The sequence below is a fragment of the Tursiops truncatus genome, chromosome 9, assembly GCF_011762595.2.
Source record: "Tursiops truncatus isolate mTurTru1 chromosome 9, mTurTru1.mat.Y, whole genome shotgun sequence".
In the NCBI taxonomy this organism is placed as follows: domain Eukaryota; kingdom Metazoa; phylum Chordata; class Mammalia; order Artiodactyla; family Delphinidae; genus Tursiops; species Tursiops truncatus.
In genome coordinates, this window is record NC_047042.1 from 69,309,828 (window position 1) to 69,323,435 (window position 13,608).

Consider the following 13,608-nt stretch of genomic DNA (forward strand, 5'->3'; position numbering starts at 1 on the left):
CTTTCAAGAAAAGCAGGGTATGACATAGTTGACATATAATGAACTAGAATTTGTTGTTTGTTGTCCTTGTTCGTCGGTAAATAGCATGATAATGGATAAGTCACTTGAGCTCTCTGGATCTCAGTGAATGAATTTATGAAATTAAGGGACTGGACTAGATGAAACCAGATAGAAAATTCTAAGTCATTTAAGTTTTAAATTGCTTCCCAATTCTGAAATCACTTAGTGAGATTAGGTCAAGACCACAAAACTTTCAGTTCGTAAATAACAGACAAGGAATGTTAGAAAATTTAAAATTTTTAATAAATGTGCTTTGTTCACAAAATGTGAAAAAATACAACAAACACAAACATACATTTTCAGGTAAGCCACCTCCCACCACTTGGCAACTACCATATAAACCACTTGATCTATTCATAATCCTGAAGAAACCAAGCAAATGATCATTTGTTTTTGAAACATCAAATTATTTTGGAGAATACTGTTGTGAATGTGACAGGAGGCCCCTTAACTTCTTCATATCCAAACAAAATCATTCTCAAGAGTACCCATACAGTATTAAAGGCTCTAATAACTTCTTGTGTCATTACATATATAATCTGGCACCAAGCCACATGACTGCTTATATTTTAACATTTATATGTTGAATTGGCTTTGGTGGAATACGTATTAGTTTAAATCCTGCGCCAACCTAATTTTGAAGATGAATTTACAGTAGTAACAAACGAGATTTATAAATCCAAACAAATTTATACTAAGTGAGAGTATAGGTTTTTATAAAGAGATTTTTCTTTAAAGTACTACTTAAAATACATCATGCACACTTTGGAGCATAAGCAGAATCAACATCTGTAAACAATCAGAAGAATTTATAGCACCAACATTTTAGCTGTAACACATGGGCTAACTCCAAGGTCATATATCAATACTTACACCAGCCTCTCAAAAGCACTGTTTTCATTTACTTTCAAAGCGCTTTTGTTTGGTATGTTGCTTTTCTTTGCCTTTAAGATAGCATTTAGCCAAATCACAGAAAACGGACCGTATGGTAAAGGAGGTACTAACAACACACATTTTTCTATGTTACCCTGAACACAGTGTTTTTTTTCTTCTTTTGGGCGAGTTACAAGACTTGACCTGTAGTTCTTAATTGGAAAGAAAGTCTAATTATTCCTTATTATTAAGTAATCTTATGCTATTGAAAGTAAACGAAAAACTTCAAGTTACTTCTGGCATATTTGAGCAACCAATATTTATTGCATTTACTCAACTGACTTTTAGGTTAATTACAGTCTTGTTACTTTCATTAATTTAGAATGTGAAATTTAATTTCAAATATTGGGTATACACACTCAACCATTTATATCTTAAAGGGTAAATTTTTTATTTCTAAGTAAAGTTTGACATTCAGAGTTAACTACAGCAATTCACAATAAGCACAAAAACACTTTTATCAGAGTAAAGAAGTTCAGTTTATGAATTTAGGATCAACTATTGAAAATGCAAATTTCCTTTAAAAACGCACACACACAACATTAACCATGAAATCTGAAACTGTGATATTTCAGTGCAAAAACCTCAGTATGAGGTAATTTTAATGTAATAACCACTTGAAAAAAAATCCACACAGTGGCACTCTTAAAAATGATAGTTTACATGACAATTGCTGGCTGACAAGACAATGTGGACTAAATGTTCTTAGCCATTTAAACTAATCTTGTCTTGTTGGACATATATTTCTCCTTAATCATTTGCTTCTGATTCAGAAACACAGAAAGGCATTTATCAATGTGGAAAGGGAAAATTCCCACAGCCAACTAATGGTTTATATATTCAAAGAAAAATTTCTGCTAGGATTTAGATAGAAATTAGAATACCGAAACGTCAAAACCATTTTATGAGATTACCAGCAGAGGGTTAATTTAAAATTTTTCTATATAATTCCAGACTTGTAGTGCAGCACCTCCTAATGGAAAGGTGAGGACCCTATTAAGGTTGGTCTAGGTAGAACATAAGCTCTCTTACAAGTGCAAACCCTTTCACATATGTGTTTCGGGTCAGTATTGAGTATTATATTGTTCCTTGCTTAAATAGAAAATTTTGTAAATGAAACCTAAATGTAAAAAAGTAAAAGTGAATTCTCACCGTTAAATATACTTTACACCAAGGCCCAAATCAACAAGAAAGATATGAAAACTCTACTTTGGCAATGGTGTTTACTGTACTATGCTAATCAAATTAGAATACACACTTTGGGGGAAATATCTCCCCAATGTCTGATGCTGCCAAATGAGCAAGCAAGAAAGAATAAGAATTATCAATTCCAAAAAGTTTGGGGAATGTTCAATCATCAGACAAAACTGAGCCAAAATGGCTTTCTATAACAGGTAACAATTTAGTTAGAAAAAAGAATAAGTGCATCACAAAACTACTAAACCAATCTATCTCTGTCACATTTAACTTGTGAGTCATCAAAGTGCAATCTACAGCTTTCTACATATCTTAGTTTCTCATTGCAATGGTTTAAAGTCAACACTGAAAAGATGAAAATAAGAAAAATACATAGCAAATTATGCTTCATTTTTCACAATAGCACTAAAGAGAAAAAGGTACCTTTCTATAATATCTTAGTGCTAAATGCTAAAATAACAGTGGTTTCTGCTATGACAGGAGTCACTCTGCATGAAACTTTAAGCTTTCTATATAAGAATAAATTTTAAAATCCAGAAGTAGAAAAAAATAGCAAACTCTGTAAACCTTTGCATTTCTTCTATGCAAAGCAGGTTTTAAGTACTGAGTTCATGTTAGTATTTCTGATTAGTGTAAGCAATTAAGTTTATGAGTCTGGACTGAAAGGGCCTTTTGCTTTTATATTAACTTAAAAGTAATATGGGATCTTCTAGCTCATAGAAAGGAATAGAGCTGGATTGACTTTCTCCAGAATCTGAGTCGTATGGAGCATCAGGGAGCTCTGTGAAACCATATGCTAGCTGTTCATCTTCTATATCTGATCGAACGTAGCAGGAAGGGTTAGAATATTCCTCATCTTCTATACTGTTGAAATCTTGAGGAATATATAACATCCCTGGGTAGTTCCTACTAACCAAGTCACTTGTGGTTTTTAGGGAGGTTTTTCTAAATGCCATCAGATGCATATGTGAAAATTTTGAATACTTGAAACGTTTAAAGCCCAGGGACTCTATAGCAATCTTCCAGCTTTTCATCATCATAGCGTGACGGTTCTGATGGGAGGAATCAGGTGTGATGATAAGCAATAAACCATTTAACACTAACAGTTCATGGGCTTTCTTGCAGCAAATCCATCGCTGGTAAGGTGATGGAAAATAGGAAAGAAGGAGAGAGAAAACAACCACATGGAAAAGTTCTCCAGGAAGAGAATCAATAGGGTTTTTTAGCTGCTTCAAAAAGGCATCTATAGCATCCTGTGCAAGCTGGAGTGGTTGCTGAAGCTGCAAATTCAGGAAGTCACATTTATACACACTCTGCAGAAAGGGAAAAACAAGGCATGTTAAGAATTTTAAGATCACCTCCACCTAATTACATAAATTTTAAACCAAGCTATTTCATAGCATTTCTATATAATTCAAGCTTTAATTATGTACCTTTCCCTTATAAATATTCCACTTGCACAGACTTATTCAACCAAAACTTTTACTCAGAAAAATCTCAGAGTAATTAAGCCCAAAGAATTTCTAGTCATTATTTAAAAAAAATATTTCTGAGTAACAATTAATTAAAAATTAGAAATAATGTTTAAGTATATATATTTTAAAAATAATAAGGGTTTATTTGAAATTTTATTTGGGTAAGAGCCTACAGGGATGATTTATTTCTAAACTTAGTCATATTTATATTCACTTAAACATTTATAGTTACCAAAAAACAGGTTTACATAAAAATAACTTTAAACAAGAAATACCATGAAATAAAGATGAATCAAAGAAGTCAAAGAGGATAATGAAAGCAGTTATAAATGTGTAAAAGCAAAATACCAGAACTGTTAAGGTCATGAAAAACCTCTTTTCAACCATTAACTTTAACCATCTCAAAAGTAATTTTAATAATATATTGATTCTATTAAAAAGCTAATCTCCGGCTTGAAACAAACTATGTATTAAATTAATTAACTGAGTCAAATGACCATGAGATACACTGCAAGTAAAGAAATAAACAGCACTGTATCATTTGCTGAATATTAAAACTCTATGGAGACCCTCCGCCTCTGCCCTGAAGGGTCTGGATGGGCGAGTTTGGCGCGATGGCTCGATCCTGGGCGGCGGCGGCGGCGGCGGCGGCGGCGGCGGCAGCGCGTCCTCCTCCCTGCCCGGCACCGGCGGTGACCGGAGCGAGTGGCCGCGGCCCCCGATGAGACTGCTCGCGGGCTGGCTGTCTGAGCCCGGCGTCCGTGTGGCTGGCGCGGAGGATGTGGACCCTGCGGAGCCCGCTCACCCGCTCCCTGTACGTGAACATGACGAGCGGACCAGGGTGGGCTGGCGGCAGCCGAAGGCAGCAGGAAGAACCACCAGTGGTTTGTGTGCAACAGAGAGAAACTATGCGAATCACTCCAGGCTGTCTTTGTTCAGAGTTACCTTGATCAAGGAACACAGACCTAAACAACAACACTGAGAAATCGGGCTGGCTATTTATCCAATTATATCACTCTTTTGTGTCATCTGTTTTTAGCCAGTTTACGTCTAGAACATCTATCAATGGGTTGCTAGGAAGAGGCTCAATGTTTGTGTTTTCACCAGATCAGTTTCAGAGACTGCTTAAAATTAATCCACACTGGAAAACCCACAGATTTCTTGATTTAGTTGCTGGAGATGGAGAAGTCACAAAAATCATGAGCCCTCATTTTGAAGAAATTTATGCCACTGAGCTGTCTGAAACTATAATATGGCAGCTTCAGAAGAAGAAATACAGAGTGCTTGGTAAAAATGAATGGCAGAATACAGGGTTCCAGTATGATATCATCAGCTGCTTGAATTTGCTGGACCGCTGTGATCAGCCCCTGACTTTGTTAAAAGATATCAGAAGCGTCTTGGAGCCAACTAGAGGCAGGGTCATCCTTGGTCTGGTCTTACCTTTTCATCCTTATGTGGAAAACATAGACGGCAAGTGGGATAAACCATCAGAAATTTTGAAAATCAAGGGATAGAACTGGGAAGAACAAGTGAATAGTCTGCCTGAAGTTTTCAGAAAAGCTGGTTTTGTTATCGAAGCTTTCACCAGACTGCCATACCTGTGTGAAGGTGATATGTATAAAGACTACTACGTTCTGGATGACGCTGTCTTTGTTCTCAAACCAGTATAAACATGTGGAGGTTGAAGTCTTCAGAGTCCACCCCAAGAATGTATGCTCCGGAAGAGGGTCTGTGTTCTCAATTTTGTGAAGGGAGGACATTTGGGGGCTGCCATTCTAAATATCATGCAGGAATTTTAAAAGCCAAAATACTAATTATTTCTTTGTAGTGTGTAAAAAATGTTTTTGAAAAACAAAACCCCAATTCTTTGAGGATTTTTATTAACTCTTTACTCAGTAATGCAGGTCACACTCCGATTATGGGAGATATATGTATTTTTTTGAATTTTATTTATTTTTTATACAGCAGGTTCTTATTAGTTATCCATTTTATACATATTAGTGTATATATGTCAATCCCAATCTCCCAATTCATCACAGCACTCCCCGCCCCCGGCCACTTTCCCCCCTTGGTGTCCACATGTTTGTTCTCTACATCTGTGTCTCTATTTCTGCCCTGCAAACCGGTTCACCTGGAAGATATTTTTTTTATACTTAATTGCAGTAGGGACTCATTCTCAGGCAAAGCAACAGTCATGACTTCACACGGAACCAATAAATATGGATTGTCTTTAATAAAATGAAGACTGGCAATAAAGTTGTCCATCCAGTTGCAAATACTGGTTATAGGATATAGCCACTGATACTCTTTTATGTTTAGAAATTCTATCATTATTCAAAAAATGTTTTTAATCATGCAAATAAACTTTTTTGGAGATGGAAAAAAAAAGCAAACTCTGTGGAAATAATCCAGAATAAGAAAGCAGTTTTAAAATTAGATAAAAATTAGTTACCCTTATATACAACAATAGTTAATTAATTATCAAAGATATGAGCTAATACCTTAGTCCCTCAATTCTGTTAGTGTGTAGACAAGCTGGTCACATAAGCATCTGGACTATCTATTAGGAAATGCGACACAAAGTTCTACTACGTGGAACTACGCGGAAAAAGATTTTCTTCTTCCTTTTGCTCCTTTTGGGGCAGGGGGATAGCTTTATTGAAGTATAACTGATGTACAACCTGAAGTATAACTGACACACAAACATTTAAAGTACACACTTTGGTAAGTTTTAACATTTATACACTCATGAAACCACTACTACAATCAAATTAATGAATAGATCCAACACCTGCCAAAGTTTTCCTGTGCCCCTTATATAATCCCTTCCTTGTACCCTCCCTGTTCTTCCCCTGCCACTAGGCAATCTTTGATGTGACTTCTATCTCTATAGATCAATGGGTATTTTCTAGAATTTTATGTAAGTGGAATAATACAGAATAATGTACTATTTTCATACAGCACAATTATTTTCAGATTAATCCATTTTTTTGCTTGTATTGATAGTTTATTCCTTTTTAATTGCTGAGGTAGGCTACTATATTAAGATATACCACACTTCGTTTATCCATATACCTTTCATAGATAACTTGGTTGTTTCCAGTTTTTGGCTATTACAACTAGAGCTGCTATGAGCATTCCTGTTTGTCTTTGAATGAACATGTTTCATTTGTCTTGGGCAAATACTGAGGAAAGGGGTGGCTGGATCATACAGTTCGTGCATGTTTAACTTTTAAAGAAACTTCAAAACTATTTTCAAAAGCACTTATACTGAGTTTTACATTTCTACCAGGAGTTTATTGCAGTTCCAGTTCCTCCAAATCCTCATCATCACTTGGAATGGCCAGGCTTTTAAATTTTAATCATAGTCACAGGTGTGTAGTAGTATATTGAAGTTTTAATTTGGATTTTCCTAATGAGTAGTAATGTTTACCTAAGTATCTTCTTTGGTGAAGTGTTTGTTCAATTTTTTTGCATAGTGAAAAATGATTGGGTTGTTTCAAATGTTAAAAACCTATTTTCTTATTGAATTTTGAGAGTTCTTTATTCTTCATTCAAGTCCTTAATCTGATATATAACTTGAAAATATTTCTCTCAGATTATGGCTTGTCTTTTCATTCTTTTAACAATGTCTTCTTTTTTTATTGAAATACGGTTAATTTATAATATTAGTTTCAGGTATACAGCCCAGTGGTTCAGTATTTTTAGAGATTATACTCCATTAAAAGTTATTATGAAATGGCTATATTCCAGAGTGCTGTACAATATATCCTTGTTGCTTATCCATTTTATACACAGTAGTTTGTATCTATTAATCACATACTCCTATCTTGCCCTTCTTCCCTTCCCTCTTCCCCACTGGTAACACTAGTTTGTTTTCTATATCTGTGAGTCTGTTTCTGTTTTACTATACATTCATTTGTTTTATCTTTTAGATTCCACATATAAGTGATATCATATAGTATTTATCTTTGTCTGACTTATTTTACTAAGCATAATATTCTCTAGTTCCAACCATGTTTTTGCAAATGGCAGAAATTTCTTTCTTTTTTATGGCAGAGTAAGGTTCCATTGTGTGTGTATGTATGTGTATATACCTGTGTGTATGTATATATATGTGTATGTATTTTCTTTATCCATCCGTTGATGACACTTAGGTTGCTTTCTTATCTCAGCTATTGTAAATAACGCTGCTATGAAAACAAGGGTGCATTTATCTTTTTGAATTACTGTTTTCATTTTCTTCTAATATATACCCAGGAGTAAAACTGCTGGATCATTATGGTTATCTATTTTTAGTCTATTGAAGAACCTCTATATTATTTTCCTTAGTAGCTGCACCAATTTACATTCCCACCAACAGTGTACAAGGGTTCCCTTTTCTCCACATCCTCTCCAACATTTGTTATTTGCAGACTTTGAGGACAGCCATTCTGAGGTATAAGGTGATATCTCATTGTTGTTTTGATTTGCATTTCTCTAAATTAGCAGTGTTGAGCATCTTTTCATGTTCCTATTAGCCATCTGTATGTCTTCTTTGGAAAAATGTCTATTCATGTGTTCAGCCCATTTTTCGACTGGGTTGTTTGTTCTGTTGATATTGAATTGTATGAGTTGTTTATATATTTTGATATTAACCCCTTGTCAGTCATATCATTTGCAAATATCTCCTCCCATTCTGTGGGTTGTCTTTTTGTATTGTCAATGGTTTCCTTAGCTGTGCAAAAGATTTTAAGTTTAATTAGGTCACATTTGTTTATTACTGCTTTTATTTCTTTTGCCCTAGGAGACAGATCTGAAAAAATATTGTTACAATTTATGTCAGAGTGTTCTGCCTATGTTCTCTTCCAGGAGTTTTATGGTATCATGTCTTATGTTTAAGTCTTTAAGCCATTTTGAGTTTATTTTTGTGCATGGTGTGAGGGCATGTTCTAACTTCATTGGCTTACATTCAGCTGTCCAATCTTACCAGCACCACTTGCTGAAGAGACTGTCTTTTGCCCATTTTATATTCTTGTCTCCTTTGTCATAGATTAATTGACCATAGGTGTGTGGGTTTATTTCTGGGCTCTCTATTTTGTTCCATTGATCTATGTGTCTGTTTTTGTGCCAGTACCATGCTGTTTTGAATACTGTAGCTTTGTAGTATAGTCTAAAGCCAGGGAGCATGATATCTCCAGTTTTGTTTTTGTTTCTTTTTTCAAGACTGCTTTGGCAACTTGGGGTCTTTTGTGATACTATATGAATTTTAGGATTAATTGTTTTAGTTCTGTGAAAAAGGTCATGGGTATTTTGATATGGATTGCATTAAATCTGTAGTTTGCTTTGGGTAGTATGGCCGTTTTAACAACCTTAATTCTTCCAATACAAGAGCACAGGATATACTTCCAAGTTTATGTGTCATCTTCAATTTCCTTCATCAATTTTTTATAGCTTTCAAAGTATAGGTCTTTCACCTCCTTGGTTGAGTATATTCCTAGGTATTTTATTCCTTTTGATGTGATTTTTAAATGGGACTTTTTTTTTTTTACTTTCACTTTCCAATAGTTCATTACTAGTGTATGGAAAAGCATAAGATTTCTGTATATTAACCTTATATCCTGCAACTTTACTAAATTCATTTATTAGTTCTAATAGTTTTTTGGTGGAGACTTCAGAGTTTTCTATATAAACTATCATGTCATCTGCAAGTAATGACAGTTTTACTTCTTCCCTTTCAACTTGGATGCATTTTATTTCCTTTTCTTGCCTGACTGCTGTGGCTAGGACTTCCACTACTATGATAAATAGAAGTGTGACAGCGGGCGTCCTTGTCTAGTTACTGAATTTAGAGGAAAGGCTTTTAGCTATTCACAGTTGAGTATGAAGTTAGCTGTGGGTTTGTCATAAATGGTCTTTATTATGTTGAGAAATGTTCCCTCTATACCAACTATGATGACAGTTTTTATCACGAATGGATGTTAAATTTTGTTAGATGCTTTTTGTGTCTATTGAGATGATCATGTGACTTTTATCCTTTTGTTAATGTGGTGTATCACATTAATTTGCAAATATTGAAACATCTTTGCATCCCTGGACTATATCCCACTTGATGATAGTGTATGATCTTTTTAATGTATTGTTGTTGGATTTGGTTAGTTAATATTTTGTTGAGGATTTTTGCATCTATTTTCATCAAAGATATTGGCCTGCAATTTTCTTTTCTGTAGTATCTTTGCTGTTTTTGGTATCAAGCTAATGGTGGCTTGTAGAATGAATTTCGGAGTGTTCTGTCCTTTTCAATATTATGGACTAGTTTGAAGAGGAAAGATATTAGCTCTTCTTTGTATGTTTGGCAGAATTCCTCTGTGAAGCTATCCAGTCCTGGACTTTTGTTTGCTGGGCGTTCTTTTAAATCACAAATTCAGTTAAACTACCAGTGATCAGTCTGTTCAAATTGTGTTTATTCTTGATTCAGTCTTGGCAGGTTGTATGTTTCTAGAAATTTATCCATTTCTTCTAGATTGTCCAATTTGTTGGCATATAACTGTTCATAGTATTATTATTATTATTTTTTGGTATCTCTGTGGTATCAGTTGTTATTTCTCCTCTTTCATTTCTTATTTTGTTAATTTGGGTTCTCTTTTTTTCTTGGGTGACCCTAGCTAAAAGTTTATCAATTTTGTTTGTCTTCTCAAAAACCAGCTCTTGGTTTCATTGATCTTTTCCATTATTTTTGGTGGTCTCTATTTCATTTATTTCCTCTCTGATCTTTATGACTTCCTTCCTCCTGCTGACTTTGGGCTTTGTTCTTCCTTTTCTAATTCCTTTAGGTGGTCCACGATTAGGTTGTTTGAGATTTTTTTTCTTGAGGAAGGCCTGTATTGTGATAAACTTCCCTCTTAGAATTGCTTTTGCATCCAACAGATTTTGGGAAGTTGTGTTTCCGTTTCCATTTGTCTTGAGGTATTTTCTGATTTCCTCTTAGATTTCTTAATTGAACCATTGTTTTTTTTAGCAGCATGTTGTTTTAGTCTCCCCATTTGTTCTTTTCCCATTTTTCTTCCTGTAACTGATTTCTAGTGTCATACTGTTGTGGCTGGAAAAAATGCTTGATAGAATTTCTATTCTCTTAAATTTGTTGAGACTCGTTTTGTGGCCTAGCATGTGATCGATCCTAGAGAACATTACACACGCACTTGAAAAGAATGTGTATTTTGCTGTTTCGTGATGGAATGTCCTGTAGATATCTGTTAAGTCCAACTGGTCCATTCTGTCATTTAAGACCACTGTTACCTTATTTTTTTCCTATCTGGGTGATCTGTCCATTGATGTCAGTAAGGTGTTAAATTCCCCTACTATTATTATATTCTTGTCAATTTCTCCCTTTATGTCTGTTAGTTATTTGCTTTATATATTTAGGTGCCCTTGTGTTGGATGTATATATGTTAATGAGTGTAAAACTTCTTATAGTGATCCCTTTATCATTATATAATGCCTTTCTTTGTCTTTTGTTATACACTCTGTTAAATTCTATTTTGTCTAATATGAGTATTGCTACCCACACTTTCTTGTCATTGTATGAAATATCTTTTCCATCCCCTCACTTTCATTCTGTGTGTATCTTTAGCTCTGAAGTGAGTCTCTTATAGGTAGCATATAGATGGGTCTTGTTTTTTAGGCCAATCAACCACTCTATGTCTTTTGATAGGAACATTTAGTGTATTGGCATTAAACTGATTATTGATAGGTATGTACTTATTGCCATTTTATTACTTGTTTTCTGGCTGTTTTTGTAGCTTTGTTCTTTTCTTCTTTTGTTTCTTCCCTTGTGGTTTGATGAACTTTCTTTAGTAGTAAGCTTGTGTTCCTTTCTTTTTAATTTTTGTCTATCTATTTTAAGTTTTTTTATTTATGGTTACCACAGTGTTCATATGTATTGACCTATAATATAAATACTTATTTTGAACTTACAGTCATTTAAGTTCAAACACATTCTAAAAGATCTACATTTTTAATTCCCCTCCCATTTGTGTTTTGACGTCATATTTTACATCTGCATGATTCTCCCTTAACTGTTTATTGCAGTTACAGTTGCTTTCACAACTGATTCTCTGTCTTTACTATATATTTGCCTTTCCTAGTGGGATCTTCCCTTTCCTGTAGATCCTTACTTCTTTCCACTTAGAGAAGAGCCTTTAACATTTCTTTTAGGGTAGGCTTAGTACTGATAAACTATTTTTTGCTTCTCTGGGAAGTTCTTTATCTCGCTTTCTATTCTTTTTCTTTTCTTTTTAAAATTTTTTAATACAGCAGGTTCTTATTGCTTTCTATTCTAAATAATCGTTTTGCTGGGTATCCTAGTTTGTAGGTTTTCCCTTTCAGCATTTTGAATATATCATGCCACTCCCTTCTGGCCTGCAAAATTTCTGCAGAGAAATCAGCTGATGGCCTTACAGGAATTCCCTTGTATATGACTCTTTGTTTTTCTCTTGCTGTCTTTAAATTCTCTCTTTAAATTTGCCATTTCTATTATGATATGTCTTGATATGGGTCTGTTTGGGTTCATCTTTTTGGGACCCTCTGTGCTTCCTGTACCTGGATATGAGTTTTTTCTCTTTCAGGTCTGGGAAGTTTCCAGCCATAATTTTCTCAAATACATTTTTGATCCTCTTCTCTCTTCTCCCTCTGGGACTCCTACAAGGGGTTTAGCCCTATTTGTGGACTCTCTGTTATATTTCATTGATAATCTTGACACTAATACCACACTGTTTTCATTACTATAACTTTAAAATAAATTTTGAAACTCTCCAACACTATCCTTTTAAAAAGTTGTTATTCTAGGACCTTTGGATTTCCACACAGATTTTAGAATACATTTTTCAATTTCTACAGAAAAACCTGCTAGAATTTTTATCAGGATTGCACTGAATCTATAGATCAATTTTGGGAAAATTGATGTGTTAAAGATTTTGAGTTTTTCCACCAATAAACACAGTATATATCTCTACTCATTTAGGTCTTCTTTACTTTCTCTTAATAATTTATAGTTTTCAATATACAGGTTTGCCATATATTTGTCAGCTTTATATTTCATATAAATATATGTTCATATATTAAATACTTCATATTTCTGATGCTATTATAAATGGTACTATTTTTAATTTCTAGTTGATTGTAGCTAGTACATATGAATTGATTTTTATATGTTAATCTTATATCTTGCAACCTTGTTAAACTCACTTACTGGTTCTAGTAGCTTCTCTGTAGATTCCACAGAATAAAGTAATAGATGATCAATGTCATCTGTGAACAAAGACAGTTTTACATCTTATTTTCCAATTTGGATGCCTATCATTGCTTTTTCTTGCTTTCCTGCACTGGTAAAAACCTTTAGAGAATGCTGAATAGAGATGGTGAGAGTAACCTTATCTTGTTCTTTTTTCAGTTTTTATTGGAAAAACATTTTTCTTTCACTATTAAGTATGATGTTAGCTGTAGGTTTCTTTTTTAGTGTATTACTGTGATGAAAAGAATAAGTGGGGTTTTTTTATGGTATATGTAATTTTATTTTTAACCATTTTTAAACTGAAGTATAGTTAATTTACAATGTTGTGTTAGTTTCAGGTGTACAGCAAAGTGATTCATTTATATATATATTCTTCAGATTCTTTTCCATTATAGATTATTGCAAGATACTGAGTAGAGTTCCTTGTGCTATACAGTAGGTCTTCGTTGTTTATTTTCTATATAGTAATGTGTATATGTTAATCCCAAACTCCTAACTTATCTTGCCACCAAACCCGTCCCCCACTATCCCATTTGGTAACCATACATTTGTATTCTGTGAGTCTGTTTCTGTTGTGTAAGTAAGTTCACTTGTATCATTATTTTTAAAGATTCTACATATAAGTGATACCCTATGCTATTTATCTTTCTCTGTCTGACTTCATTTAATATGATA

At 34.1% G+C, this 13,608-nt stretch overlaps 1 protein-coding gene and 1 pseudogene across 1 annotated transcript in view; one reads left to right on the forward strand and one right to left on the reverse strand.

Moving 5' to 3' along the window:
- Positions 1-279: 279 nt before the first annotated feature.
- SAMTOR (S-adenosylmethionine sensor upstream of mTORC1) overlaps positions 280-13,608 on the reverse strand; it is an 89,612-nt gene continuing 76,283 nt past the window's right edge. Inside the window, exon 5 of the mRNA XM_019925185.3 lies at positions 280-3,503. Coding sequence (XP_019780744.1) covers positions 2,874-3,503 — 630 coding nt within the window. The 3' untranslated portion in view covers positions 280-2,873. The remainder of the gene's footprint in view (positions 3,504-13,608) is intronic.
- On the forward strand, positions 3,999-5,389 carry LOC117313607 (protein-L-histidine N-pros-methyltransferase pseudogene; annotated as a pseudogene).